Source organism: Dendrobates tinctorius, unplaced genomic scaffold, assembly GCF_039654945.1.
Source record: "Dendrobates tinctorius isolate UK_male_01 unplaced genomic scaffold, ASM3965494v1 ptg000051l, whole genome shotgun sequence".
Classification (NCBI taxonomy): Eukaryota; Metazoa; Chordata; class Amphibia; order Anura; family Dendrobatidae; genus Dendrobates; species Dendrobates tinctorius.
Genome location: NW_027361719.1, coordinates 21,235,566 through 21,253,286, shown reverse-complemented (window position 1 = coordinate 21,253,286; position 17,721 = coordinate 21,235,566). Strand labels below are relative to the sequence as shown.

At 45.1% G+C, this 17,721-nt stretch overlaps 1 protein-coding gene across 1 annotated transcript in view; it reads left to right on the top strand.

The window, feature by feature from the left end:
• LRP1 (LDL receptor related protein 1) overlaps nt 1–17,721 on the top strand; it is a 518,911-nt gene that overhangs the window by 330,941 nt on the left and 170,249 nt on the right. Inside the window, exons 25-26 of the mRNA XM_073576846.1 lie at nt 10,618–10,822; nt 13,493–13,657. Of these exons, the coding sequence (XP_073432947.1) occupies nt 10,618–10,822; nt 13,493–13,657 (370 nt within the window). The remainder of the gene's footprint in view (nt 1–10,617; nt 10,823–13,492; nt 13,658–17,721) is intronic.

The following is a 17,721-nucleotide window of genomic DNA, read 5'->3' as shown; positions in this document are numbered from 1 at the left end:
CTTATCCCAGTATGTAGTGTGTGTAATAATATTAATATTAGCACGTACCTCCAATTAGAAATGTTGTATAGTTCCTCTGATAAGCTATGTTGCTTACCCCATGTGCAGGCATTACAGTAGCTTAGGTATCTGTGGTTGCGACCACTCATATACTGACAGGTGTTAGTGGTCATAACCATGGATTCCCAAGCTACTCCAATGCCTGCACATGGGGTAAGCGATGTAGCGAATCAGAAGAACTATACTACATCTCTAATTTCTCTAGCACCGAGATCTCCGCTAGCACCAAGAGAAAAACTCTCGCGGTGCTAGCGGGGATGTCACTGAGGTCATTGGAGATCAGCCCGGCTGGGAACGGAGGCTCAGTAATCGGGCGTAACCTCAATGACGTCACCACTGGTCTCTGAGGCTGTGCTTGTTCAGTCACCAGTGGTTTTCAGCCTGGACTAACATATCTTGGCACTGTCCAGGTTGAAAACTGTTTATCCCCCAGATATGGATTACGGCGTGGGACAGAACGACGGACAGGTATGGTATATTGTTTTTTTTTATTTTTATTTTATTACAGGAGATCAAGGGCTTTCCTGGGATTAGGCGTTTAGATAAAAATGGAAACCTGTATTTAGTCTTATTTGAAATAAAGGACTTTATTCTGGCTGTGTCTTTATTTACAATACAACTAAAGGATTAGTAATGGATCGGTGTCTTATAGACTCCTCTCCATTACTAAGCAGTGGGCTTGATGTCACCAGACAATACAAAGGTGACATCCACCTCACAAATATTACCCCACTTGCCACCGCTACAGGGCAAGTGAGAAGAGCCGAGCAAAGCGTAGGATACCAGCCCCCAGATGACTGCTTTAGCAAAGCTGGATGTCATTGTCAAAAATGAAGGGGACACCACGCTGTTTTTTTAAAAATTATTCAGTTTAAATAATTAAAAAATACAGCATGGGGACCCCTCTATTTTTGCTAACTAGCCTTGCTGAAGCTGACAGCTGAGGATTGCAGACCCCAGCTGTGAGTTTTGACTGGCTGGTTAGCAAAAATATAGGGGAACCCACGTTTTTTTTTTTTTTAAATTTATGTATTTACAGCGCAGGAGCAGCTAATGAAAACTCCCATCTGCCGCTCCTCTCACTGTAATTACTGGTAGTAGGTATCAGATGATGGGAGCTGTAGCCCATCAGCTGACACCAGTGACCGAAGGTAAAGATTATACCTCCGATCACAGCTGAGCGCTCCCGCTGTCTTTTGACAGCGTGGTAACCACGGCCCACTGACCGGCAGGGAAATCATCAGAAGCGGTGTTTGCCGTGCAGCCATGCACTAGACAGCGCGACAAACACCCGGTATTCTGGCAGCCGAACTTGAACAGTAACACGGACTTCGTGGTTGAGTCCGTGTTCGGTGTCTGAGCCCGAACAGTAGGTGTTCGGTATGGACGCCGAACTTTACTGTTTCGGTTCGCCCATCACTAGCTGCAACCCTCAGCTGTCAGCTTGAGCAAGGTTGGCTATCAAGAATAGAGGGGCCCCTACACTGTATTTTTTAATTATTTAAATTAAATATTTTTTTTAAAAAACAGCGTGGGGTCCCCCCCCATTTTTGACAATGACATCCAGCTTTGCTATAGCAGTCAGCTGGGGGCTGGTATTCATTGGCTGGTAAGGGGCCATGGATATTGGAGCCCCCCCAACCTAAAATTATCAGTGTGTAGCCACCCAGAAAAGGCACATCTATTAGATGCGCCAGTTCTGGCGCTTTGCTCGGCTCTTCCCACTTGCGCTGTAGTGGGGACAAGTGGGGTTCTTATTTGTGGGGTTGATGTCACCTGTTGTGAGTTCATTTTCCCCTTCGTCACTGGGGTCTGGTGAACTCCCTATTCTGGTAAAGGAAGGTAATGAGCCTGATTATCAGGCACCTGAGTCTAATGAGGATGACTGGCTGAGTGGAGTCACAGACTGGATATAAGGCTGCTGACGCCCTTCTGCCCTGCGGGTGATTTCTCTGTGGACTTCTAGGACACCAGTCTGATTCCTGCTCCTCCAAAGCTAAGTTTCTGTTTTGCCTGTTAGCTTTTTGTTTTGTTTTTTGTTTTCCTTGCTTTTCAGTATTCTGCCATTCCCTGCTGGGGTGAGCTGAATCTCCTTTTGCCTGTAGCTCTGTCTTCAGTATATTCCTGTGTACTGACATAGCTTTTTTGAAGCCTAGCGTCTTCAGGGCCTTTTTCACTGTCAGTCTGTTGGCTCTTATTTTCATAGGGTTTTTCACGGATTGCAGACAGCAGCCTTCCTGTCCTTTTCTATTTAGTTAGCTTGGGCCCCTCTTTGCTCAGTCTATCTTTCTGTCTGTGTTAGTATTTTCATCTTGCTTCACCGTCATTATATGTTGGGGGCTGACTATTGCTTTGGGGTCTGCTCTGGGGCAGTTTAGAATTCCCCTTTCTTTCTTTAGGCCTATTTAATTCTCCGTCTGTGATCGAGGGGTCTAGGGCATCGTAGGAACCCCCCACGGCTACTGCTAGTTGTGTTGATAGGTTCAGGGGTCTGCAATCCGATAGCTGCCAACTTCTCTGGTTTTCTAGACTTAGCTAGCATTTCTGTTTTTGCCTCCTACGGTGACTCAATCATAACAGAATCACCCGCCATACCGCAGATCCTAGGGTACTCAATAGCAGGAAAGAATTGTGTTTAAAAAAAAAAAAGGTGTGTGTATATTCTTTCCTCTATATCTCTGAGGCCATAGGGGGAATTTTTTTTTTCTCTCAATGGAGATAAAGCAATTGTCTGATCATGTGGAGCAGCTCGCTGCGGAAGTGCGGGGAATTTCCGCCTACCTTGCTCGTTCGCATGCTGTTGAACCAAAGATCCCTACACCTGATGTATTTTTTGGGGATCGATCTAAATTTTTGAGTTTCAAAAATAATTGTAAATTATTTTTTGCCTTGAAGCCTAACTCGTCAGGGAGCTCCGCGCAGCAGGTGAAAATTGTCATCTCTTTGCTGCGTGGCGATCCCCAGGATTGGGCGTTTTCTTTGAAACCAGATGATCCTATTCTGACTAATGTGAACGCATTCTTTCAAGCTTTGGGGTTGTTGTATGATGAACCTAATGCTATTGATCAGGCTGAAAAGACCCTGTGGGCATTGAACCAGGGTCGAGATTCTGCAGAGTTGTACTGTCAAAAGTTCCGAACGTGGGCGGTCCTTACTACCTGGAATGATAATGCCTTGGCTGCTCTCTTTCGGAAGGGTTTGTCAGAAGCCGTAAAAGATACTATGGTGGGATTTCCTGTTCCCTCTGGTCTGGACGATTCTATGTCATTAGCCATTCAGGTTGATCGGCGTTTACGTGAACGCAGGATTGCACGAGAGGTGTTGCCACCGGTTGAACAGACGTCTGAACCTATGCAATGTGATAGAGTTTTGTCTAAGGCGCAACATCAGGAATTCAGAAGGCGTAATAAGCTGTGTTTTTTCTGTGGAGATGCCTCGCATATTATTTCTGTTTGTCCTAAACGAGAGAAACGCTTTGCACACATGTTTTCTGTTGGTGTTCAACCTAAGTTTCTTCTGGCAATTACTCTGATCTGCTCCCTGTCCACCTTTTCCGCCAAGGCTTTTGTGGATTCGGGAGCAGCGCTAAACCTAATGGACTTGGATTTTGCTAAACGTTGTGGATTTCCGATGACACCTCTGCAGACGCCTATCCCTTTGAGGGGGATTGATGCTACTCCTTTGGCTAAAAATAAACCTCAGTTTTGGACCCAGGTGGTCATGCGGGTCGCCCCAGACCATCAAGAAAATTGCAGATTTTTGGTATTGCATGGTCTGCATGATGCCGTTGTTCTGGGGTTTCCCTGGTTGCAAATTCATAATCCAGTTTTGGATTGGAAATCTGTGTCTGTGGTGAGTTGGGGTTGTCGGTGTGCCTTTAGTGAGGCTCTGGTTTTTTCCACCTCTCCTCAGTCGCATGATGTTCCTGACTATTTGGCGGACTTTTATGATGTATTTAGTGAGAATGAGTCTGCGTCCTTGCCTCCTCATAGGAGTTATGACTGTGCAATTGAACTAAGCCCGGGGTGTAAATTTCCCAAGGGTCGGCTCTTCAATTTATCTGTACCCGAGCACGAGGCTATGCGGTCCTACATTAAGGAGGCGTTGGAGAAGGGTCATATTAGACCATCCTCTTCACCCTTAGGTGCCGGTTTTTTTTTTTTGTGGCCAAAAAGGATGGTTCTTTAAGGCCTTGTATTGATTATCGTGCCCTCAATAAAATTACTATTAAATATCAGTATCCGTTACCCCTGATTTCGGATCTATTCTCTAGAGTTAGAGGTGCTTGCTGGTTTACCAAGGTTGACATCAGGGGGGCGTATAATCTTATCCGCATTAAGCAGGGGGATGAATGGAAGACGGCGTTTAATACTCCGGAGGGACATTTTGAGTACCTGGTGATGCCTTTTGGGCTCACTGATGCCCCTTCTGTCTTCCAGTGCTTCATGAACGATATTTTCCGAGACTTTGTCGATAAATTTTTGATTATCTATCTGGATGATATTTTGATCTTCTCCAAGGATTGGGATTCTCATGTGGAACATATTCGGACTGTGTTCCGGATCTTGAGGGAGAATTCCCTGTATGTCAAAGGATCGAAATGCCTTTTTGGAGTACAGAGGATTTCATTTTTGGGATTTATTTTGTCTCCGTCAACTATTGAAATGGACCCGGCCAAGGTACAGGCCATTTATGATTGGGTTCAGCCCACTTCTTTGAAGGCCCTCCAGAAGTTTTGGGGTTTTGCTAATTTTTATCGGAAATTTATAGCAAAATTTTCTAGTATTGCCAAGCCATTGACTGATCTGACTAAGAAGGGTGCTGATGTGTTGAATTGGTCTCCTGAGGCTGTTGCTTCCTTTCAGGAGCTGAAGCGATGATTTACCTCTGCCCCAGTTTTGCGGCAACCTGATGTCTCACTCCCGTTCCAGGTGGAGGTGGATGCTTCTGAGATTGGTGCAGGAGCTGTTTTGTCCCAAAAGGATCCTGTAACATCTAAAATGAATCCCTGTGCTTTCTTTTCCCGAAAGTTCTCTCCATCTGAACGTAACTATGATGTGGGGAATCGGGAACTGTTGGCCATGAAATGGGCATTTGAGGAGTGGAGACATTGGTTGGAGGGAGCTAAACATCAAGTTGTGGTCCTCACTGGCCACAAGAATTTGATTTACCTAGAGTCGGCTAAACGCTTGAACCCTAGACAGGCTAGGTGGGCCTTGTTTTTTACACGTTTTGATTTTGTGGTCTCTTTTCTTCCTGGAACTAAGAATGTCAAGGCAGATGCCCTCTCTAGGAGTTTCTTTGCTGATTCTCCAGTGGTGACCAAGCCTGCTACCATCTTAGGCGAAGGGGTAGTTCTTTCTGCCATCTCGCCCGATTTGAGACTTGCTCTGCAAGAGTTCCAGGAGGACAAACCTGAGCATTGTCCCAGTGGAAAGTTGTATGTTCCTGACCAGTGGAAGAAGAGAGTGATGTCTGAAGTTCATTGCTCTGCATTGGCTGGTCATCCAGGTATTTTTGGTACTAGAGATCTGGTGAGTCGCTCTTTTTGGTGGCCCACCTTGTCTCATGATGTCAGGAATTTTGTGCAGTCCTGTGGGACTTGCTCCCGGTCTAAATCTTGTTCTCGCTCTAGTGGGTTGTTGATGCCTTTGCCGGTCCCCAGGAGGCCATGGACCCATATTTCAATGGATTTCATCTCTGATATGCCGGTCTCTCAAAGAATGACTGTTATTTGGGTGATTTGTGATAGGTTCTCTAAGATGGTTCATCTTGTACCACTCCCTAAGTTGCCATCTTCCTCTGAGTTGGTGCCCCTGTTTTTGCAACAGGTGGTTCACTTACACGGGATTCCTGAGAACATTGTATCTGACAGAGGAGTTCAGTTTGTGTCTAGATTTTGGAGGACTTTCTGTTCCAAGCTGAGAATTCAGTTGTCCTTCTCCTCTGCTTTTCACCCTCAGACCAATGGGCAGACAGAGAGAACAAATCAGACCTTGGAGTCGTATTTGAGATGTTTTATTTCCGCTGATCAGGATGATTGGGTTTCGTTTTTGCCCTTGGCCGAATTTGCTTTAAATAATAGAGCTAGTTCTGCCACTTTGATGTCACCTTTTTTTTGTAACTTTGGGTTTCATCCTCGATTTTCTTCAGGGCAGGTGGAGCCTTCTGCCTGCCCAGGTGTTGACACTGTGGTGGAGAGAATGCACCAGATCTGGGACCAAGTGGTGGATAAGTTATCTCTCTCCCAGGAAAAGGCCCAGCGATTTTCCAATCGACATAAAACCATTGGTCCCCAGTTTAAGATTGGTGATATGGTGTGGTTATCATCAAAAAATATTGCTATGAAGGTGGCTTCTCCTAAGTTTAAGCCTAGATTTATTGGACCTTGCAAGATTTTGGAGATTATTAATCCGGTCTCTTTTCGTTTGGCTCTTCCTGTCACATTTAAAATCCATAATGTGTTCCATAAGTCCTTGTTGAAGAGGTTTGTTGAACCAGTTGTTCCTGGGGTGGCACCTCCAGACCCTGTATTGGTTGAAGGTAACATGGAATATGAGGTAGAGAAAATACTGGATTCCCGTCTGGCTAGACGGAGACTCCAGTATTTGGTTAAGTGGAAGGGTTATGGTCAGGAGGATAATTCCTGGGTCTCTGCCTCTGATATTCATGCCAAAAGATTGGTGCGTGCATTTCATCGGGCTCACCCTGATCGCCCTGGTGGCGTGGTTGAGGGTTCGGTGACCCCTCCTCAAGGGGGAGGTACTGTTGTGAGTTCATTTTCCCCTTCGTCACTGGGGTCTGGTGAACTCCCTATTCTGGTAAAGGAAGGTAATGAGCCTGATTATCAGGCACCTGAGTCTAATGAGGATGACTGGCTGAGTGGAGTCACAGACTGGATATAAGGCTGCCGACGCCCTTCTGCCCTGCGGGTGATTTCTCTGTGGACTTCTAGGACACCAGTCTGATTCCTGCTCCTCTAAAGCTAAGTTTCTGTTTTGCCTGTTGGCTTTTTGTTTTGTTTTTTGTTTTCCTTGCTTTTCAGTATTCTGCCATTCCCTGCTGGGGTGAGCTGAATCTCCTTTTGCCTGTAGCTCTGTCTTCAGTATATTCCTGTGTACTGACATAGCTTTTTTGAAGCCTAGCATCTTCAGGGCCTTTTTCACTGTCAGTCTGTTGGCTCTTATTTTCATAGGGCTTTTCACGGATTGCAGACAGCAGCCTTCCTGTCCTTTTCTATTTAGTTAGCTTGGGCCCCTCTTTGCTCCGTCTATCTTTCTGTCTGTGTTAGTATTTTCATCTTGCTTCACCGTCATTATATGTTGGGGGCTGACTATTGCTTTGGGGTCTGCTCTGGGGCAGTTTAGATTTCCTCTTTCTTTCTTTAGGCCTATTTAATTCTCCGTCTGTGATCGAGGGGTCTAGGGCATCGTAGGAACCCCCCACGGCTACTGCTAGTTGTGTTGATAGGTTCAGGGGTCTGCAATCCGATAGCTGCCAACTTCTCTGGTTTTCTGGACTTAGCTAGCATTTCAGTTTTTGCCTCCTACGGTGACTCAATCATAACAGTCACCTATGTATTGTCCGGTGACATAAAGTCCACGGATTACTAATGGAGAGGCGTCTATAAGACACCTATCTATTACTAATCCTATACTAGCTAGCGGGGATCTCACCGAGGTCAAGGCAGTTCAGCTGGCTGGGAACACAGCCTCAGTGATTGTAGATAACCTCGATGACGTCACCGCCGGTCATTGAGGCTGCTCTCGCAGCTGTTCAGTCACTAGTGGTTCTCAGCCTGGACAGTCACATCTTGGCACCGTCCATGTTGAAAAATGCTTATCCCCCAGACATGGATTATGACGTGGGACAGAACTTTGGATACATGAGGGATATTGTTGTTTTTTATTTTTGTTTTCTTACAGCAGATAACTGATTCAGTGGAATTATGCATTAGGCGAGTATAACTGTGTTTGTTATTTTTAAATAAAAATGAAAAATTGTGTTTTTTTATTATTTCTAGTAAAGGACTTTATACTGACTGTGACTTTATTTACCATATAACTATAGGATTAGTAACGGATAGGTGTCTTATAGACGCCTCTCTATTAGTAATCCGTTTTCTTGATGTCACTGGACAATAAAAAGGTGACATCAACCCCACAAATATGAACCCCACTTGCCACCGCTACAGGGCAAGTGGGAAAAGCCAGCCAAAGCGCCAGAATAGATGCACCTTTTCTTGGCTACTGCCAGCTGCTATTTTTAGGCTGGCCCCTTACCAGCCTGAGAATACCAGCCCCCAGCTGTCTTCTTTAGCAAGGCTGGTTGTCAAAAAGGGGGGGGGGGGGAAACCCACACCGTTTTTTACAATTATTTATTTAAATAATTTAAAAATACGGCATGGGGTCCCCTGTATTCTTGATAACCAGCCTTGCTGAAGCTGACAGCTGAGGGTTGCAGCCCCCAGCTATGGGTTTTGCCTGGCTGGTTATCAAAAATACAGAGGAACCCACATTGTGTTTTTTTTTAATTATTTATTTACAGTACAGGTGCCAGCTGATGAATACGCCCATCTGCCGCTACTGCTCTCACTGTTCTTAGCATCAGCAGGGGTAGGCTGATGGGAGCAGTAGTTCCATCAGCTGACACCAGTGACCAGAGGTTAATTTTATACCTCAGATCACAGCTGTGGGCTCTCGCTATCATTTGACACGGCTCTCTGACCGGCGGTGATGATTTTACTGCTGATTAAAAGAGGTGTTTGCCACATGACAGAGTGGCAAACACTGGATATTCGGGCCCCCCATTCTAGTGAATGGAGTCCGGGTACTGTTCTGTTACCTGAAGCCAAACTTTTTGTAACTGTTTGGCTGAACCTGCCGGATGCGAACTTCCAGGTGTCCTCCCATCTGTACTAGTTAGGAACATTGTCCTGGTAGCTTCCCTTTAATAAATCATCCCCCTAGTGGTGCTTACTGGTAAAGCTTCCTACCCTGGAATGTGATTTTCTGATTGCAGGTTCTTAAAGGACTTTAGTGACTACTTTTTATGTTCTTTTGTCAGAAACTGGTACAGAGGACAGAATAAAAGACATTTTTATTGTTGCATCAGCTGGTTGCGATAGAAGATCTACCGTATATTATGAATAGTGGGCGGTTGTACGCATATATATTCCTATAGGTGCATATATGTAATGGAGCGGAGGCAGGTTTGGAGAATGCAGTATTTTTCTTTTTTTCATCTGTCCCCAGTGATGAAACCTATGAGTGTTCTAGCATCCACAGCGCCTAGAGAGTTGTCTGGTCTGGGATGCACATCATGCGTTTCTTAATGATACCCTTCGTAGCCGGAAAACATTCATCATGATACAAGAGTTAATTAGCATTCTGAGCTCGCTGTTAATGCTAATTATAGTCTGATGGCAATTACAAAGAGGAGGGTACCGAGAAAACAAAATGCTAATTCCCCCCTAGTTATAACTAACTAGATCAGTGCCATAGACTTACACTGTTTCGGTATAATCACACTGTTACTCATCAGTTTCATGGTTTGTATACCTGGCAGACGGTGGAGACACCTCTACCATGTTACACCGTTTATAAGCGCCCCATTAGTCTTCTACATGGGATACACCCTCCTTGAAAGCAGCGTAACAAAGGGACACAATGCAAAGCTGCACATGTAGGTATGCCAGACTGCTCTGTGCATCAACATATGAATGCACCACGGCGAGACACAACCCTGACTCCTTTCAAGCTTCTGTGCGTCCAAACCCTGGGCCACAGTTCATTTTAATTGTGCACTTTCAGGATGCAATATTAGGTAAATGTTGCTGAATTCCATTCTACTGTTCATTTCTTTTTTTTTTTTTTTTTTCTTTTTTCAATCAGATTTCCTGTTAAATTAATGAAGTTTAATGGAAATCTGGATTCTCATAAAATGGAGGTTGAGTAGAACCAGACATTTGTTAACTTCACTGATACTTGTAAGTTTTATACCATTGTACTACCAATAATGATGAGTTGAAGTGCTCGTACTCGAGTTTGCCTAGGGTGCTCAGGTATGCACCAAGTATCGCTGGTGCTCTATTGACATGTTCATTGCCCGTGTGTCTGTCAGACAATCCCCGCATGTTTTGTGGCTGTCTTAACAGCCATGAAGCAAGCGGCAGCTGGGACTTACCCGCGATATTCGGTGCACACCCAAGCACCCTAGGCATACTCGAGTAACGAGCACTTTCACTCATCTCTAGTTACCAGTTTAGTCATTATGATGTGCTCATAAAGGCCCATGATGACGCCAGTGGGAGTCGACACCCCGCCGTCTTCCCCGATCCCAGGATTGGAAATGAAGAACTCTGATGTCTAACTCAGAGACCCAAAGACCAAAGTTAAAAAACGAGGGTGCATGGTGATTGGGGAGGGCTGTCTCCTTTATGTTTTACGTGCGGTTAAAGGGCACAGGCACCCACTAGCAGCATGGTCTGATTTTAGCAAGGTGTATGCATTGTTTAATGTTGTGCTTTGGCTATTTGTCATTTTTTTGTTACTTTAGCTCTTACAAGCTTTGAGGTCATCATCCAGTATGGCCTGGCAACCCCAGAAGGCCTGGCTGTAGACTGGATTGCTGGGAACATCTACTGGGTAGAAAGCAACTTGGATCAAATCGAGGTGGCCAAGTTAGATGGTACAATGAGGACTACGCTCTTGGCTGGAGACATAGAACATCCTCGAGCCATTGCCCTGGATCCCCGCAATGGGTTTGTTTCCTTTTTAATATTAAATGTTTTTTTTTCATCTCTACATTCTATACATATGAAGCAACAATAAGACTGTTATTAAAGGGGTTATCCAGGCTATTTTCTTTTCTCATAATAACTGAGAGGCAGGTAGTTGCTAACTACGTGTCTGTTGTGCCTGGTGCTGCCTCACAGACCGCTCCTGTTGATAATTCTGCAAATTCACACCAACAAAGCAGCTCATCATCTTCGGTTCTGTTAATGGGGCGTGACTGGTGATGTCGTGCTGATTGACAGTCAGCTACCCGCAAATGTGCAGCGGGGAGCCAGCTGCCAATCGGCATGACATCAGCAGTTACACCCCATCAACATAGCAGAAGTGAAGCACCTGCTCTATCAATGTGATGTCAAGAGAAGCCACAGAATTGCTGGTCGAATCAGTCCGTGAGCACTTTGAAATGGCAGAGATCCGCACCAGGCCTTTAATTAGCAACTACCTGATTGTTAGATCTTAGGCCCATAAGAAAAAAATAAAATGCTCCCGAATAATCCCTCTTTAAGAACTGCAAGAGTCGGGCGAGGACTATAAGGAGAGACGAGACAAGATTAGACCGGCGTTGCCTCCGGCTGGCTTCTTTCATCCTCACTCCAGGTATTTGACAGGTCTTTCCTTATGAACTCACATGGGAGAGACCTCACAATTAGTTAGGTCAAAGCAGGGAAAAGCCAAGCCGAGGGCAGCGCTGGTCTAATTTTGTCTCTCCCTACAGTACCCAGTAGAAGTTGAGAAGGTGGCTAAATTGATTGAGTCCTAGTTTTTTCAAATACAGATAAAATTGATAAACTTCTGATGAAAAGGTTTAGTAAGTTGTCAGAAGACAAATCAAAATTTTTAGAAGCTTCAGAAAAAAAAACATACTTTAAAAGCAACTGAGGATCGAATCACACGGGTAACTAGCCAAAAAGCCTCCAGCTGCTTCTCCCTGCTCGTTTCCTTTGATTGACAGGTCTCTCCCGATGCATATGTGTAGGGAGAGACCTGTCAGTCACTGGCAGCAGGGGTGGGGAGAAGCCACTGGGCACTGGTGGCTTAAAGTATGGTTTTTCTCTGAAATGGCACAGCTTTTCAGAGTCAAGCATGCCTGGCTTTAATCTTGCAGTCAGTGTCTGATACATGCTCCCTGTAAATCAAGCGATCGCTATCTAATGATGAACATTTGAGAGCAATAGGGAATCCAGTGCGAAAAGAGACTTGGTGGCATGACCGTGAATGACGTCACTAGAATGCACGAGGCCAACAATTGTGGCTTCTAGTAGCACATTCATTACTCTAAATCATTCATTCTGTATTTGCAAAGTACGACTTTCAGCTCTTGAGTGACATTCATGGAAAATTTAGAAAAGAGCAATATGTTTTTCTATTGTAGCTGGTTTTATCTGAAAAGCGCAGCCCTGTGCAGACAATTGTGGTTTGAAAGTTAGAATTTCTGCATAATTCTGGTTCATCTGAGATTTTTTTTTTCCACTCACTGAGTCCAAAGATAAGCTTGTGGGACTGTAATTGATAGTTGTGTTTGATCAGTCCAGCGGGAGGTTCTTGGAAGTGTTATGAAACAGAACGCAAATGGAATGCCAAAGCTTTACTTGAAAACACATAGCCAGGATAGACATCGGCTGAATTTCGGCACAATTCACAAGCAAAAAAGCAAAGGCATTAATTCACATCATGCCAGATATTGACTGAAATGCTCATTGTTCTCTGTGCTCGGAGTCTTTACTATGTGAGCATGTGTGACACTGCATTATTCTTATTTATTTATTATAATTTAGTGCAATGTGTGGTTGTTTGCAGTTCTTCTATGAAATTATTGCAGGCAGTTCTTCTATGAAATTACTCCAGGCATTTCACAGCGATTTTTAAGAAGGGACGCCAAATCCTCCACTTACTGCGGCTCATTTGGTTCACTTATCCATGAGACAGTTCAATGACCATCCTAATTTTTAATAGTGATATATTTTCTACCCCAGCAAGTAAACTCTAGTGGCAAGGGCATGGTAGCAAATTCATTCTTGAAAAATAACTCAAAATTTGCAACAAGTATGTCAGTGGATCTCATTGTCCTTTTGCCAAAGTGGCTGCAGTAGAAAAATGGCAATATCATTGCTAATAGAAATTAAGAAAAAAAAAAAATAATAATTACATGTTTAGTAGTCTTGCAAAAAGACACTGTCCATCAAGGTCAACCGAGAAATGTTGGTGGAAAATTAATCTTCTAAGTTATTATATAAAACCTCTGCATTTTTGTAATGTGGGCCTATATGATGCTTCTAAAACTGGGTTTGTAGCAAGTTCTAAAGTTATCACCTATTCATAGGATAAGGGATCATTTTTGATTATGGCAGTTGCACTGTTAGCACTTCCACCAAACCCAAAAACGGGCTCTGTAGAGCCCAATCTGAGTGAAATTGGATGCCATCTTTTCATTTAGTGCCTAAGGGACTGTTAAAGAGAGCCAAACTCTGTTCTCTGCTATATCCAACAGAATAGTAACGTACTGATCATAGAAGTGCTTATCTCCGATACATGTTATAGGAGAAAAAGCCACATGTTGTGTATCAACATCATTTGTATATTTGTATTTTCATTGTGTGAAATTGTTTTTGTTTATTTCTCTTTTTTTTGTCTGTTAGAATCCTCTTTTGGACAGATTGGGATTCTAGCTTGCCACGTATAGAAGCAGCGTCTATGAGTGGAGAAGGACGCAGAACTATTCATAAAGAGACTGGATCAGGAGGGTGGCCAAATGGTCTTACCGTAGACTACCAGGAGGAGCGTATTCTTTGGATCGATGCCAGGTACAGCCTGACCATACATCAAAATCATGTATGAGAGAAGTGTGATGCTCTGGGACAGAAAACTCCTAAAATACATGTGTGACTTAAATTGGCAAAGCAAAATTTGTCCTCTAAGCTCCTAGAATTTGGTAATCCGCTCTCCAATTAATCAGTGATCTGATCTTTCTACAGACAAAGTTATATATATAATTTTCTAATTCTTTATAGATACAAGTATGATTTATTTTTTGGACTATAGGATGCGCTTCATAGCAAGAAAAAAAACTTTCTAAGAAGTGTGTGTTTCTTCCAGGCAGCTTCCAATGATCTAGAAGAAAGCTGACAAATTGTCCTTCCTGATCAATGAGAGAGCTGCTCCCTCCTCCTGCCCCACACTGATTATTATTATTAATATTATTATTACTAGCTGCTGGCCCGATTCTAAAGCATCGGGCACTCTAGAATATGGCCAGCGGCAGATTAAAATAAAAAATGTGATATACTTACCATCCAACGGCCCCCGGAATCTGTCCCTCCTCTCCACGCTGCCGGCATCTTCCGTTCCCAGTACTGCTTTGTGCCAAAGACCGCTGCTGACGTCCTCTCGCGAGAGCGCGATGTCATCAGCGGTATTTCACGCAAAGCAGTACTGGGAACGGAAGATGCCCTGTTGCTGATTGGTTGCGACCTGGCGGGGGCCTGGTGGCCGCGACCAGTCGGCACAGCGGGATTTCGGTTACAGACAGACATGATGAGGCGTTTATATATAGATGCATTTATATAGCGCCATTTATTCCATGGCGCTTTACATGTGAAAAGGGGAAATATAGGCAAGTATAATAAACATGTGCAAGACAGGGGACACACAAGTACATAAGGAGAGAGGACCCTGCCTGCGAGGGCTCACGGTCTACAGGGATGGGTGAGGATACACTAGGAGAGGGTAGAGCAGGTCGTGCGGTGGTTCAGTAGACCGATCAGTGTGATCATTGCAGGGCAGGAGAGAAGGCTATCAGGACCTGCACGGATGCTGCATATCCTTAGTGGCTGAAGGACCTGTCAGGTTATGTGTTCAGCCACATGCCTGTAAGGAACTTCAATCTGTGTGTGTGATGATGTTGTAGCTGAGCTATGTTTGTATGTAGCAGAACAGTGTGTGCATATAGCAGAATTGTGTATGTGTGCTTATGTGTGGCAGAAATGTGTGTGCTGCAGAGAGTGTACATAATGTGAGTACTGTAATGCTATATGTATGTATTACACATGCTGTAGAGCAGTGTTCCCCAACTCCAGTCCTCAAGAGCCACCAACAGTTCAAGTTTTCAGGATTTCCTTAGTATGGCCCAGGTGATAATTACAGTACCTGCACAGGCAATAATTCCATCACCTGGGCAATACTAAGGAAATCCTGAAAACATGACCTGTTGGTGGCTGTTGAGGACTGGAGTTGGGGAACACTGCTGTAGAGAAACACTTAAGAATTTATCTACACTGCTCAAAAAATAAAGGTAACACTTAAACAATACAATGTAACTCTAAATCAATCACATTTCTGTGAAATCAATCCATCCAGTTATGAAGCAACACTTATTGTGAATCAATGTCTCCTGCTATTGTGCAAATGGAACAGACAACATCCTTTTTGGCTGCTGTTTTGGTCACTTTTACATTTTGTCATTGCTCTCACCCCTAGGGGTACTGTACAGTAGCATGAGACGGTGTCTACAACTCACAGAAGTTGCTCAGGTAGTGCAGCTCATCCAGTATAGCACATCAATGCGAGCTGTGGCAAGGAGGGTAGCTTTGTCTGTCAGCACATTGTCCAGAGTATGGAGCAGATACCAGGAGACATAACAGTACACTAGGAGATATAGAGGGGGTTGTAAGTGGGCAACAACCCAGCAGCAGGACCACTACATCCTCCTTTGTGCAAAGAAGAACAGGAGGAGCAGTGACAGAGCCAAAATGTCCTCCAGTAGGCCACTAACATCTATGTGTCTGCTCAAACTGTCAGGAACATACTCTCCATGAGGATGGTATGAGGGCCTGTCCTCCACAAGTGGGTGTTGGGCTTACAGCCCAGCACTGTGCAGGGCGATTGGTATTTGCCAGAGAACATCAAGGTTGGCAGATTCGACATTGGCGACCTGTACTCTTCATGGATGAGAGCAGGTTCACACTGAGCACGTGACAGAGTCTGGAGACACAGTGGAGAACGTTCTGCTGCCTGCAACATCATCCAGCATGACCGGTTTGGCAGTGGGTCAGTAATAGTGTGTGGAGGCTATTCTTTGAAGGGCCCACATAGCCCTCCATGTGCTAGCCAGAGGTTCCCTGACTGCCATTGCCATTATATACAGGGATGAGATCCTTATACCCATTGTGAGTCTATATATAGGTGCAGTGGGTCCTGGGTTCCTTCTGATGCCTGACAATGCTAGGCCTCATGTGGCTGAAGTGTGTCAGCAGTTCCTGCATGATGAAGGCATTGATGATATGGACTGACCTGCCCATTCCTCCAACCTTAATCCAATCGAGCACATCTGGGAAATCATGTCTCGTTCAAACCACCAACGCCAGGTCTGGGAGAAGATCCTTCAGGAGAATATCCGTCACCTTGGAACCATGCCCAGATGTTGTCGGGAGGTCATACAACCACGTGAAGGCCACACACACTACTGAGCATCTTTTCCTTGTCTTGAGGCATTTCCACTGACGTTGGATTAGCCTGTAATTTGATTTTCCATTTTGATTTTGAGTATCATTCCAAATCCAGACCTCCGTGGGATATTTATTTTGATTTACATTGATAATTTTTATGTTTTAATGTTCTCAATGCATTCCACTATGTAATGAATAAAGATTTGGAACTGGAGTATTTCATTCAGTAATATCTAGGATATGGTATTTTAGTGCCCCCTTTATTTCTCCTACGCCTCATTGGGAGACACAGAGACAGTGGGTATTATGCTGCTGGCCACTAGAAGGACACTAAGTAAACCAGAAAAAAAGTTAGCTCCTCCCCTGCAGTATACACCCTCTCGCTGGCTGAGATTTCTCTAGTGTCTATAGGAGGCACTTGGGTCTGGTTTCAGACCCCACCGTTTTTATTTTATTTTTGATTTTTCTGTAAATTTTTTATTTTTTAATTAACGGAGTGAAAGGGTCGACGGTTCCTTTCTACGGCCCGCTCTCCCCTGAACCATCAACAGGCAAGCACGCGGAGTATACCTCCCCGTACACTTTCCTGCGACGATTGGGGCTGATTCCTCTGGCGATGATCCTTACGGTCCCGGTAATCCACGGATACAAGGGCAAGCGCATGGAGTGCAATGGAGAAGACTGGAACAGCGCTTACGAATGCCCTGAATCAGCCCCATAGCTCTCCATCCCCCTGCCATAGGGAGGATCGATTTGAGCATACCCCTTTAAGAACTCCTCCAGCTCTGCTACATCAGCCCAGGAGGATGAGAACACCTGCATGGATAGCCCTGGACAGCGCGACCTGCCGAGCACTGTGGAGTGGAGGTATGGGGTCGGGTCCTGGTCCTCGGGAGAAGCGCTGACTTAGCCTCATCGCGCCCCCCCCTCTCGGCGCTCGGGTAGGTTGAAAATTTAGTCCCCGGCTTTTCCGGCCTGCTAGGCCACAATTTGAATGGCGCCGCCCACGCTAGCGCTGCCCCCTCCCGGCGCTCGGGTAGGCCAAAAATTTAGTCCCCGGCTTTTCCGGCCTACTAGGCTGCAATTTGAATAGCGCCGCCCGCGCTAACGTCGCCGCCCCCTCCTCTTGGCACCTCTCGCCTCTTACGAGACGCGCAATTCTAATCTCGGGTGCCATGTCTTTTACCTCAGCCTGCTCTGGATACGAGCTGTGAGGTGTGCATGCTGACGGATACCGGGTGACACCACAGGGCCACCGCTTTCCTCCCGGGGGACACAGCACAGGACCGTGGGTAAGCTGCATCTGCCCTCAGATTAAAGCTTAACCCCTTCCCGGCACATTCCCTGCAGCTGCAGACAGACTCTGCCGTTAAACCTTTCAGGAGCGCTATGTCTCAAAGGAGGCTAAACGGGCTGCTAAGGTG